The sequence below is a fragment of the Mobula hypostoma genome, chromosome 24 (assembly GCF_963921235.1).
Source record: "Mobula hypostoma chromosome 24, sMobHyp1.1, whole genome shotgun sequence".
NCBI lineage: Eukaryota > Metazoa > Chordata > Chondrichthyes > Myliobatiformes > Myliobatidae > Mobula > Mobula hypostoma.
Genome location: NC_086120.1, coordinates 20,435,298 through 20,448,981, shown reverse-complemented (window position 1 = coordinate 20,448,981; position 13,684 = coordinate 20,435,298). Strand labels below are relative to the sequence as shown.

At 39.7% G+C, this 13,684-nt stretch overlaps 1 protein-coding gene across 1 annotated transcript in view; it reads right to left on the bottom strand.

The window, feature by feature from the left end:
- timm44 (translocase of inner mitochondrial membrane 44 homolog (yeast)) overlaps positions 1-13,684 on the bottom strand; it is an 87,179-nt gene that overhangs the window by 8,600 nt on the left and 64,895 nt on the right. Inside the window, exon 12 of the mRNA XM_063032302.1 lies at positions 3,191-3,301. Coding sequence (XP_062888372.1) covers positions 3,191-3,301 — 111 coding nt within the window. The remainder of the gene's footprint in view (positions 1-3,190; positions 3,302-13,684) is intronic.

Below are 13,684 nucleotides of genomic sequence, written 5' to 3'. Positions count from 1 at the left end.
AAAGACTCTAGCGTGCACTTTAACTAAAGTATGCACTAGCAAGTAAATGCAGCCTCTTCTGTCTAAAATTGCACAGACCACTTAAGATATTATAATTGACAACTTTTGATGCTTCTTTCTGTTTAAGTGACTGTCTACAAAAATGTGGACATTTTAAGTGGAGAGTACTGAAATGTACTGAAATGTAAATGTAAATTATCTAGACAAGAAATTGTAATTTAGAAGCAGCACACACAGATCTAAGGATTGTATCCCCCACAGAGTAAATTAAATCATTTTAAAGATGTTCCAGCATATTTCTGTACAAATTTTCTCTGCTTTGGAATAATAGGAGCAACAGAGATGGCCCCAGAACACTGAAAAATATTTACGCTGACAGTGAGAAAGCACTGCACTTTCTTAATTGTCTTTTGGATGAGGTGCTACATGAGTCCATTCCCAGAAATTCATCCCTGATTGATGGAATTAAGTACGCTGCATAGTGGTAATTGCATATTTAGTTTCTCTCTAAATTATGACCCCTTTGAATTCAGTGCATTTGAATAGGTTTGAGTTTAATTCCGCCTCCTCTGGCAGGGGAGCACTATCAGAAGAATATCAATGAAGTTTTCCCGCATGGCCAATATTAATTCCTTGATCAATATGACTAAAGCACATTTCAGTCTTGGGAATTTGCAGTGATTGAGTTGCCTATAATGATCACATGCAAACAGTGACTACACTTCAAAAGTACTCCTTTGATTATAGTGTTCTGGTACGTCCTGAGGTCATGAGAGAGATGAATTAATGCAAGTCATTCCTGCCTGCGTGCATTCTTCCTGGATGGAGTGACTGATGCAGACAATAATGAACCTGCAGATCGCTGGATTTGTAGGGAACACCATGACGTGCGTTTACCAGAATAACAATTGGAATGATATTCTTTGATTACATAGACAAACTGGAGAGTTTTGAAATTCCCTCTTAACATAAAAAATAATCAATGGGAGGTAAAAATTCTGTAACCAAAAGTATTGCAGCATGAGTAGGAAATGGCTGTTTTTCTAGCAAGCAGATAGCAATCAAAAGTAAAATAATTGGTAAAACTAAAGAGAAAATAAGTTGCCAATCAACTGTCCAGCTCTTGGCTCCATCCCTCCCCCTCCTGCCTTCTCCTATCATGTCTGATCTTCCCCTCCCCCTCCTACTTTCAAATCTCTTAACGTTGACTTCTCAAACTTCCTCTAATGCCCCACCTCCCCCTCATACCCCATCCATTATACACACATTTTTTTTCTCTCTCTCTTCTTTTTCTCCCTCTGTCCCTCTCACTATACCCCTTGCCCATCCTCTGGGCTTCCTCCCTCCCCCTTTTCCTTCTCCCTGGGCCTCCTGTCCCATGATCCTCTCATATCCCTTTTGCCAATTAACTGTCCAGCTCTTGGCTCCATCCCTCCCCCTCCCGCCTTCTCCTATCATTTTGGATCTCCCTCTCCCCTGCCGCCCGCCCCCCCGCTTTCAAATCTCTTAGTTAATTTCTTTCAGTTAGTCCTGACGAAGGGTCTCGGCCCGAAACGTCGACTGTACCTCTTCCTATAGATGCTGTCTAGCCTGCTGCATTCACCAGCAACTTTTATGTGTGTTGCTTGAAATTCCAGTATCTGCAGATTTCCTCGTGTTTGAGAAAATAAGGAGAAATGTCTTCACATTGATAGTTAAAATCTAGATGCCCTCTACAGACACTTTTGAAAAGTAAATGAACACATTATTGTTAGGGGGTAAATTGCAGTTATATGGAAAAGTTGGGATGTGGAACTAAATTGGATTGCTCCTTCAAAGAGATGGGCACAGTAGAAATGCCAAATGATCACTTCCTGCAAAATTCAATAATTCCACTTGGATAGAATCACAAGAAAATCAACCTAGTACATCCCTGATCAAGTCCACTATATGCTTTACTGTTGTATCTATAAGAGAGACGAAGTGGCTTTTTTTAAACAATATGCCTAGATTAAGAAATGTTCAACAGAATGCAGCTGGTAAATCGAAATGACGTGGCTTAGCTGGCTGTTGACAGTTCTCTATTAATTTATGGATGAGATTTTTTTTATAACTACTCCACCAAATTAAGCCATTTGTTCTTCAAAGATCCAACCACCTCACAGGGCCTCACCATTGAGGATGAGGCTGGTGCTTTGCTGGGCGTTTACATAATTGATCTGTAAAAGGTTTATTTGATCTTATCAGATTAGTCAGTAGGCAGATTGATGCCAGCAGGAAATCCTGGGCTATTGATTCAGGGTGCCTTGTTAGTCAATAATCTTCTTTGTACAACCATATACTGATTACTATTACAGCATATTACATAATAAATAGTGCTGATCTTAAGAGACTACAGCTCAAGTATCACCTTCACCTGATTTGAGTCTGTCCTCAGCATCTCTACACGTGAAGATTTCCATCATTTATTTGTAAATTGAACACTTTCCTGACATGGCCTTCACGGTGAAAACTTGCAGTGCTTCCTCTTCTCTCAGTTTTAGCCTATTGCCCAAGAATCTGGTAACAAACCCATTCTGTCTATTCAAACCTAAACACTGTTAAAGGGGAGAGAAAAGCAACCAAGACTAATACCATTCTCACTGTTAGCACACAAGCTAACCGACTTTGTTACAGAAAACACAAGAAATTTTAGGAATACAGAAGATTCTGTAGATGTTGGAAATCTTGAGCAACTCACACAAAATGCTAAACAAAAGAAAATCTGCAGATGCTGGAAATCTGACTTGCAGTTTCTCCAGCTTTTTGTGTGTGCTGCACTAGAAATTTTAAGGACAGAGGTTCTCAGGCCACATCCCCATTCCCTAACCCCCTTTCTCTCCAGCAAATTGTTCCCTGATTTCAACTTGAATGTCCTTCCCTGACAATCCATTCCACAAAACTAATCCCTAAAACTGTTTTAATTTTTAAACTTGTTACCCTGATATTTCAGTCTTCACTATTTAAGGACGCTTTACAGAAATGAGTTGATTTATTTTTAAAAACTCAATTGCGAACTGCTAATCTTCAACAGAGGAAATTCACTCCATGTGTCAGTTATAATTATACTGTTTTACAAAGGTGCACAGGAATCTCCAATTAATCCTGTTTAGAAAGGTCATTAATATTATGCTCATCACTTTTTAACATTTCAGAGAATAAGTATACATACCGGGTCCCCCTCCACCACTTCTCCATTGTGATTCTTGATAACCATGACTAGCTGAGCCTGGAAGGTGATAATTAGAACAGGTCCCTGCTCCATCATTTTCCCCATTGCCAGCTGCAATCAAAGAGAAACAGGTCACTACAAAGAACACCATAAAAAAAGACCAGAGTGAGCGAGTATGGAATAGTCACTCCTACAGAAATACAAATCATCAACACATTGCAAAGAAGCTCCCTTGACAGTTCAATTCAATCATCAGTTCATAGAGGCTAGTTGGAACGACTGCCTTAGTCATGTAGCGTGAAACACATTTTCACTCTTGTGAAACCAGAATGGAGTAAATTAATCAGTGCACAGAATGAGGGTTTTCTTAGTGATTACAAACATAACATCGTGTGCTGCACTGATTTCAGACTGGGATGTGCTTTTACAATGTGATGGCAATATTATTTTTCTAATTTCTTGTTATCTCAACTGTGTGAAATGAGTAGTTGAGTCATATTAACCAGAAATGTCAGATTGAATTTCAAATCTGTGTTGAGTTAGCAGACCTCCATTGTACTATTGGTAGGAATACCTCAAATAGCATGTGGTTTAGGAAATGAGAGAATAAATCTGTGAGAGTTTCTGTGCGCTGTTCAAAGGTGTCTGCTGATGACTGCAATATGCCATCAGATAATGACAAGATATGGCCTGTAAAGGAGACTCTGGCTGCTAAATGTTCACTGTCTAGAACTCTCACTTGAAGAAATGGAAAGTAAGTAAAAAAAAAGCTAAAAATAAATCCAGTGAAATCAGACTTCAAAATGAAACACTGCAGAGGATAAAACACAGCTAGCATAGATTGGGCATCCTAGAGACGATTCATAACGAAGTAAAATTTTTATCTCAACTGGGTTGCCTTGGGAGATCTGTAAGCAGAAGTGGACTATTTTATCAAACTGGTCATTTTAACTGAGCTTCCCCACTAAGAATATGTTTCCTGAGGACATGTGCAAAGTATAACCAGCATTGACTAAATTTCTAAGATTTTCTTTATGCTTTGAAGTTTTATAATTTAAAGAATTTCTAATTCAGAGTTGTGAGCACCAGAATATTAACCAAACCAGGCACAGAGAATTTAAATATTTCATTATGCTTAGCTTTTGGATATTATCCAGAAAACAGATTTCAATTTTCAATTAAACACCAACATCATCCTTGTTCTACTGTGCACGATCCAAAGCAGTTACTATTCCATTTTGTAATGGAAAACATTAATTAAAAATGTCACTATTTAAATCAGCTAAGAATTTCAAGAACTATCAATAGGTTAATAAATGCAATGCAACAATTAGAAAGTTAGAATGCGTCATTGGAACAAAACCAAGTCAACAGGATCACTGTTACAAATGAACCCCAAAAAGTATCCAATAACATCACTTAAACAACAGGAATACTGCAGATGCTGGAAATTCAAGCAACATACATCAAAGTTGCTGGTGAACGCAGCAGGCCAAGCAGCATCTATAGGAAGAGGCGCAGTCGACGTTTCAGGCCGAGAAATGTCGACTGCGCCTCTTCCTATAGATGCTGCTTGGCCTGCTGCGTTCACCAGCAACTTTGATGTATGTTGCAATAACATCACTTATGTGTGTTTGTGTTCAAAAAGCAGAATTTTTTTTTTGTTACTGACAGTTGGCAAGTAATAAACAGTAAGACAATTCAGAACTGTTTTGCTCACAGAGGTATCAAGCATTTAAGCTTGGAGATGCCCAAGTGAAAATGAAATGATCTAACTACTTCAACAAGTTAGGAACTACAAAGAATTTGAAGATATCAACAATCATTGTCATGGAGTCATAAAACACTACATCATAGAAAAAGGCCTTCGGCCCACCTAGCCTGTGTTGAACTATTAATCTGCCTAGTTCCATCAACCTGCACCTGGACCATAGCCCTCCATGCACCTCTCATCCATGTACCTACCCAAAGATCTCTTAAATCTTGAAAGCTCAGGAGGACAATAGTGTCTAAAGGTGACTCCTTTCCTTGCATCTTCAGAAACAGCTCTATTTCTATCTTTGATATCTCATTTTTTCCTTTTCAAGGTTCTTTTGAAAACCCTAACCTAGAGTTACACGCTGACTTCGGTTCTTTGCGGGAATGGGACCCGCTCTTGGGCCTCACGGCCGGCCGCTTTTCGATATGTCAAGGATGCAGCCTGGAAGACTAGCGCACCTTCAGGGTATCAGATTTTCGTGGCTCTGGAGGCCAGCAGATTCGCGGTTACCGCTGCCTGATGCGTCCTGGGAGACAGAAGATTGTAAGCAGCCAGCTGGCTGCTGTCTATGTGCTCAGATTCAGAGACCCAAGTTCTTTGGGCACAGAGCTCGGAAGAAGTGACGCAACAGACTTTTAACACCATAAATCAGCGAGTTGCTTTATTATGTCTCCCCTTTATTATGTGAAACAGGAACATCTCTTTTTCCCTTATTAGGGAGAGAGAGAACACCTGTGTTATGTCGAATACCAGGTGAAGGACTAGTCTTTGGGGTACTGCAAGTCTGCCTTTATTGATGCTTTACTGCACATTTGAGCGTTCGGTGGGGGGTGCCCATGCTTTTTTGCCGGTGGGGGGGGGGGGGTTGTTGCTTTGCTGCTGTTTGTATGTGGGAGGGGGGAGCTGGGGGGGCTTTGGGGTTCTAACATTTAACTGTCATTCATTCTTTGGGGTAATCCTCTGTTTTTGTGGATGTTTGCAAAGAATAATTTCAGGATGTATATTTTATACATTTCTATACATAGTCATAGTCATACTTTATTGATCCTGAGGGAAATTGGTTTTCATTACAGTTGCACCATAAATAATTAAATAGTAATAAAACCATAAATAATTAAATAGTAATATGTAAATTATGCCAGGAAATAAGTCCAGGACCAGCCTATTGACTCAGGGTGTCTGACCCTCCAAGGGAGGAGTTGTAAAGTTTGATGGCCACAGGCAGGAATTACTTCCTATGACGCTCTGTGTTGCATCTCGGTGGAATGAGTCTCTGGCTGAATGTACTCCTGTGCCCACCCAGTACATTATGTAGTGAATGGGAGACATTGACCAAGATGGCATGCAACTTGGAGAGCATCCTCTTTTCAGACACCACCGTCAGAGAGTCCAGTTCCATCCCCACAACATCACTGGCCTTACGAATGAGTTTGTTGATTCTGTTGGTGTCTGCTACCCTCAATATACTATTGAAATCGACCCCGCATCCATCACTTGCACTGGCAGCTCTCTGCACACTCTCACCACTCACTGAGTGAAGAAGATCCACCTCATTCCCATTAAATGTTACCTTTCACCCTTAACCCATGACCTCTCATAGTCTCACCCAAACTGTGAAAAATGCATGCTTGCATTTACCTATCCATATCCCTCATAATTTTGTCTCCCTCTATCAAGTCTCCTCTCAATCTTCTATGCTCTAAAGAATACAGTCATAACCTTTTCAAACTTCCCCTATAACTCAGTTCTTCAAGTCTTGGAAAATTTTCTCTGCACTCTTTTAATCTTCCTTACATCTTTCCTGAAGGTAGGTGATCAAAACTGTACACAATACTCCAAGTCAGGCCTCAGTAACGTATTATACAATTTCAACATAACATCCCAACTCCTGTACTCAAAACATTTATTTATGAAGGCAAATGTACCAAAAGCTTTCTTTACGACCCTGTCTACCTGTGATGCCATTTTCAACAAATTATGGATCAGTATTCCTTCTATTCTAGCAGATTCCTCTGTGCCCTATCTGTCATCACCTGGCTGGTCCTCCCAAAGTGTAAAACCTCACACTTGTATGCATTAAATTCCATCTACCATTTTCAGCTTACTTTTCCAGCTAGTCCAGAGCCCACAGCAAGCTTTGAATGTCTTCCTCGCTATCCACTACACCCCCGATCGGTAAATCTGCTGATCCAGTTTACCACATTATCAACCAGATTGTTGATATAGATGACAAACAATGGACCTAGCATCGATCCCTGTGGGACACCACTCGTCACAAGTCTCCAGTCAGAGAGGCAACCATCTACAACCACTCATTGGCTTATCCCACAAAGCCAATGTCTAATGCAACTTACCACCTCATCTTGAATGCCGAGCGAATAAACTTTCTAGACCATATGAGACCTTGTCAAAGGCCTTGCTAAAGTCCATGTAGACAACATCCACAGCCTTGCTTTCATCAGCTTCCCTGGTAATTTCCTTGAAAAACTCTTAAGATTGGTTAGACACGTACAAAACCATGTTGACTAACCTGAATCAGTCCCTGGCTATCCAAATACTTATATAGCCAGTCCCTTAGAATACCTTCCAATAACTTTCCCACTACTGATGTCAGGCTCACCAGCTGATAATTTCCTGGCTTATTCTTAGAGCCTTTCTTAAACAACAGAACAACATTAGCTATCCTCCAATCCTCCAGCACCTCACCCCTGGCTAAGGATGTGTTTCTGCTAGGGTCACTGCAATTTCTGCACCAGCCTAGTGCAGAAATTATCCACCCTAATTTGCCTCAAGACAGCAAACACCTCCTCCTCCATAGTCTGTACAGGATCCATGACTTCGCTGCTGCATTTCTTCACATCTATAGAATCTGTGCCCATCTCCCAAGTAAATACAAATGCAAAAAATCCACTTAAGATCTCCCCCAACTCCTTCAGCTCCACACAGATTACCATTCTGATCTTTCAGAGGACCAGTTCTGTCCTTCTGCTCTTCTTTTGCTACCCTTTTGCTTTTAATATATCTGTAGAAGCCCTTACGATTCTCCTTCACCTTCTCTGCTAGAGCAACTTCATGTCTTCTTTTAGCCCTCCTGATTTCCTTAAGTTCTCTTGCATTTCTTATGCTCCTCAAGTACCTCACTTGCTCCTGCCTGCCTATACCTGCTAGGCACTTCCTCCTTTCTCTTAACCAGACCCTCAATATTTCTCGAAAACCAAAGTTTGTTAAACCTGTTATCTTTGCCTTTTATTCTGACAGGAACATACAAACTCTGTACTCTCAAAGTCGCACCTTTGAAGGCCTCCCACTTACCAAGTACTTTGCCAGAAAGCAACCTGCCCCAATCCACATTTGACTGATCCTTTCTGGTACCATCAAAGTTTGCCTTTCTCTGATTCAGAATCTCAACCTGAGGACCAGACCTATCCTTTTCCTAATTACCTTGAAACTAAAGGCATTTTGATCACTTGATGCAACGTGTTCCCCTACACAAACATCTGTCACCTGCCTTGTCTCGTTCCCTAACAGGAGATCTAGTATTGCACTCCCTCTAGTTGGGACATCTATGTACTGATTAAGGAAATTTTCCTGAACACAACTCACAAACTTTTTCCCATCCTGCCTTTTTACAGTATGGGAGTCCCAAGCAATAAGCCTATTAAAATCACCTATTACAACCTTACATTTTTTTTGCAACAGTCTGTGATCTCTCTACAAACCTGCTCTTCTAAATCTCATGGACTGTTGGGTGGTTTATAATATAATCCCATTAACATGGTCATACCTTTCTTATTCATTAGTTCTATCCATAAAGCCTCACTAGAAGAGCTCTCCAGTCTGTTCTGTCTGAGCAGTACTGTGACATTTTCCCTGACTAATAATGCTACCCGCTTTATCACGTCTAAAGCACCGGAACCGCAGAACATTGAGCTGCCAGTCCTTCCCCTCCTGGCACAATGTCTCAGTAATGGGTACAGTGTCATAATTCCATGTGCTGATCCATCTCCTGAGCTCATCCACCTTTCTTACAATACTTTTTCATTGAAATATACACAGCTCAGAACATCAGTTTCACCATGTTCAAACTTTTGATTCCTGACCTTGTACGTAAGCTTAACGACACCTTTCTCCTCAATCACTCCACTGTCTGTTCTGGTGCTCTGGTTCCCATCCTTTTGCAACTCTAGTTTAAGCTGCCGCCCTCTGTGCAGCACTAGCAAACTTCACTGCTAGGATATTAGTCCCCCTCCAGTTCAGGTGCAAACCATCCATCCTGTACAGGTCCCACCTTCCCTGGAAGAGGACCCAATCATCTAAAAATACAAAACCCTCCCTCCTGGACCAATTCCTTAGCCACATGTGAAGCTGTATGACCTTCCTATTTCTAGCCTCACTAACACATAGCATGGATAGCAATCCTGAGATCACAGCCCTGGAGGTTCTGTTCTTTAACTTAGCACCTAACTCCCTGAACTCACCTCGCAGGACCTCATCAGTGATCCTACCTATATCTCTGATACCAGTATGGACTATAAACTCTGTCTGCTCCACCTCCCACGAGAATTCTGCGGACTCGATCCGAAATGCCTCTGACCCTGCCACCCAGGAGGCAACAGACCTTCCAGGAATCTCATTGTCGTCCACAGAACCTCCCTTCTGGTCCCCTAACCAACAAATCCCCTATCACTACAGCTCACCTCTTCTTCCCCCACTTCCCCTCTGAGCCGCAGAGCCAGACTCAGTGCCAGAGAACTGCTTGCTACAGCTTCTCTCTGGTAGGTCATCCCTCCCAATAGTATCCAAAATGGTATACTTATAATTGAAGGGAACGGCCACAGGGGTACTCTGTAATGGCTGCCTATTCCCTTTCCCTTTCCTGATAATCACCCAGCTACCTGTCTCCTGCAACATAGGTCCCTGTAGATCCTACAGTATCCATCACCTCCTTATTCCCCCATACCAGCCGAAGGTCATCGAGATGCAGCTCCAGTTCCTTAATGCAGTCTCTAAGGAGCTGCAGTTCGGTACACTTCATGCAGATGTAGTTATCAGGGAGACTGAAGTTCTCCCAAGGTTTCAATATCTCACACAAGGAACATTCCACTAACACTCACTTGCTAAAAACAGTGTCCAATCTCAAATGTTACAATGAAAATGAAGATTTGGAGGATGCAACCATTGGAAACATTGTTAGAAGGCAGTCCATTATCTGCACTAGGTGTCTACACTGATTTTGTTCATTTATAGTCAATCAAAATATCACGCAGCATACACTGGATTCATTCCTCTGTCGGTAACTGTTAGGAACTAATACACAGTTTTGCAATACTGTAGTAGTTTTGGTGGTATTCTAATTTGTTCTGCATTTATTTAAATGCATAATTTGTTACTCAGTTAAATAGAAGTTTGTCTTTTTTTATACCTTTTTAACCATTTCCATGAAACTTTGGCTAATTGGGGCAGCTGCTTAATTAGGCCAAAACATACTGGTCCCCCCCCTGTAAATTTTTTGACATTGACTAGTTTCATGGAGTGCGTGTTGTGTAGGAATGGGTCTCAGACTTTCTGTCTACAATATGAAGTTAGAAAGCCTCTTCACAGTTTCCAAATATCCCTAATGATTAGAGACCTTTAGAAACAAATGAAAACTAAAAATCAATAAATTCATTTAAAACAATTAACATAAATCAATAAAAATATTAATTAAAATAAAGCACTATATTCATTCACAATATACATCAGTGTGGACACCTAGTGCAGATAATAGGACTGCCAGTGATGCCTAATAAAAGTAATTCTTTAAATTTCATAAATCAAGCTGAATCATGTAAATGATATATTTAATTATGTTTTACCTTACACCTCTTGTTGTTTTCTCTCCATTCCTCCAATTGCCTCCCACTCTAATTCCCATCCCTGGACATTACACTGGAATGGGAATTGGTTTACTATTATCACAGGTACCAAAATACAGTGAAGAGCTTGCCTTGCATACTGCTCATATAGATAATTACACAGTGCATTGTGGTAGAAAAAAGTGAAACAACAACAATGCAGAATAAAGTATAACAGCTACAGAGAATTGCAGTGCAGGCAAACAAAAAGGTGCAAGATCATAAAGTGGATTGTGAGGTCAAAAATCCAATTTATTGCACTAGAAAATTGTTATGTAACAGTAGGGACAGAAACTGCCCTTGAACCTGATGGCATATACTTTCAGGCTTTTGCATTTTCTGCCTGATGGTAGAGAGAGAAGACAGAATGTCCAGGGTGAGTGGGGTCTTTGAATACACTGGCTGCTTTGCTGAGACAGTAAGAAATCAGAGTCCTTAGAGTGGAGACTGGTTTCTGTGATGTGCTGAGCTGGGACTGGTTTCCATATGAGAAGGAAGCTGGACCCAATTGAATGCAAACAGTAATTCAAGGTGTAATTTTAAAATGTACTGGAAACTTAACAATAAACAAGAAAATAAATTACAGACAGATATGCTTCAACTGAAATCTCGATTTAAAATAACAATCTGTCATTACTATGATTCTATTTCCAGACTTTAAATTTCTCATTGTGGCTAAATTCAATTTCTCTTAATTTCTCACAATTGTGACTTTAATATTCATGCTGTTTGTCAGTATTGTCCTATTAATATTAAGTGCACATCATGCAGGGAGACCTCACCAAGTTTACTAAAGTCCATATTGCCACCTCAAACATTCACCAGCTTCAGAGAAAATGCTCGAAACTCTCATTAATTCACTAAATAACAAGTCATGATTTACTGAACTTTGGCGGCAAAACATTTTAGAACATTAAATGGGAATGTCTTGATTGGCAGGAGCTGTTACTGGCAGGCTCATTATCAAAGATGAATGCTGAGATCATTTTTTATTATTGATGCAATTCAGTGACTTGGATGCAAAGAATGTTTGGAACACAGCTGTCAAACAAACAACAGCTAAGCACTATAAACTTTTTAATCACAACTGGATATTTGCAAATTCATCCCTTCTACTCAATAAGCTAGAGCTTGAAGGAAAAATAAAGAACAAGCTCCTGCTTATTATTTTCTTCTAATGCCAAGTTCAAGTCTAAGGCCCCATCTGTAAGCAAACACTTGTTGCTGGATCTAGACATAGCAGCCAAAGGCAGTCTTTTGCCTTTGTAGAATAAATCAAGAGTCAAAATGCTATAGTGGGTCTGTGTAAAATAGCGAACAAAGGGGTGCATTTGAGATCATCTGAGATCACAGTACAGGAAGAACTCATATGTATGGAACACTAATTTAACAAAAACCCTCAAGGTGCCTCTCAACCATAGAATTGAATAAAAGTTAACATTGAGACGCAACAGGAAAAATCAGGTATCAAAACACTTTGCCAAATAGATAGCATTTATATAGCTTCTTAAGGGAGAAGAGAACTAGAAGTTTAAAAGAAAAGTAACTTCAAAGCTTAGGGAGAAGTCCACTGAGGGCACCATTACCAATGGTAGTATGAAACAAGTAAGAAGAATCAGAAGAACAAGGATTTTTGTATAGCTGTAAGCATGGAAAAAATTGCAGTCATACACTATTACTCTATACAACACTTTTGTCAGATCCCCCATCTAGTATTCTGTCAATACAGCACAGCTGGATATTACTGTCTTTGAAAAAGGGCACAGACATTAACTTGGACGGTCAGGAAAGTTGTAATCTGAAGATTGTGAGAGAATTTATTTCACAGAAGAACTTGAGGTTAAATAATTGCAGAATACATTAAAATTTAGTCATATAAATTCTTCATTACGCCAAAGGGGTGAAAGCTTCATAGACCAAATAGATCTGTTACCTGGTAAAACCATTCAAATGAATAATAGAAAGAGAGTGAAAGGAAAAATTACATGCCAAGTAAACAAAGGTTTGTTCATAATTGTGCAGTGCATGCCAGGACCTTAAAATAATAACTAGGAAAACTGCAATTACTTCAATACAGCCTACATAACAATTTTCTTTTTCTGATATAAATCTTAAAGTTTACTACTTCAATTTAGTTTCTAAAAAGTAAATCAACTAAAATACTATAAATCTCAAACAAAAATGAACAAGGCTCCAAATGCCAAGCAGAATTGCCAACAGGATTAAGCTAGGGCAGTGATTCAGGTTAAAGGTACTTTCTTCAATGTTGAGGAAAGAGCATTTTGAGAATTATTATCTGAATGACATGTTCCTATGCAGATGGTACCTGACTAGTTGAGTATCCTGGTCTTTAACATTTAGTTTCATTCTTCTGTCTTCTGTTTAGTTTCATTTTCATGACAATATGTTGAACACAAACATTATACCAAATTTTGGATACCAACTTCCAGTAATTCACCAATATGATAGATTGGAATGAGATGCAGGACACTGCATAGCAGTGAGCAGTGTACTGTATAAACTACTATCTCTACTTTCTAATTGCCATTAAGTTCTCGACATTGCCTTCAAGGGTGAATTTGGATGGATAAATTCAGTTAAGGCATCATCCCAAAGCACTTTTAAAGTTAAGTATTAATTTTAAGCACCTTGGGAAATTAGCCATTAAGAAGATTAAAACAGATATGTGACCACTAAACAGAATGAAAGTCATTCCCAGAAAGTAAATCAGTAATTTTTCATTTTCTCAACCTCACTGCCCGCTCTTCAGCAAAATAATCAACTTGTGTATTTCACAGGAGCAAGTGATTAGAATAACATGAAAATACATGTACATTTTCT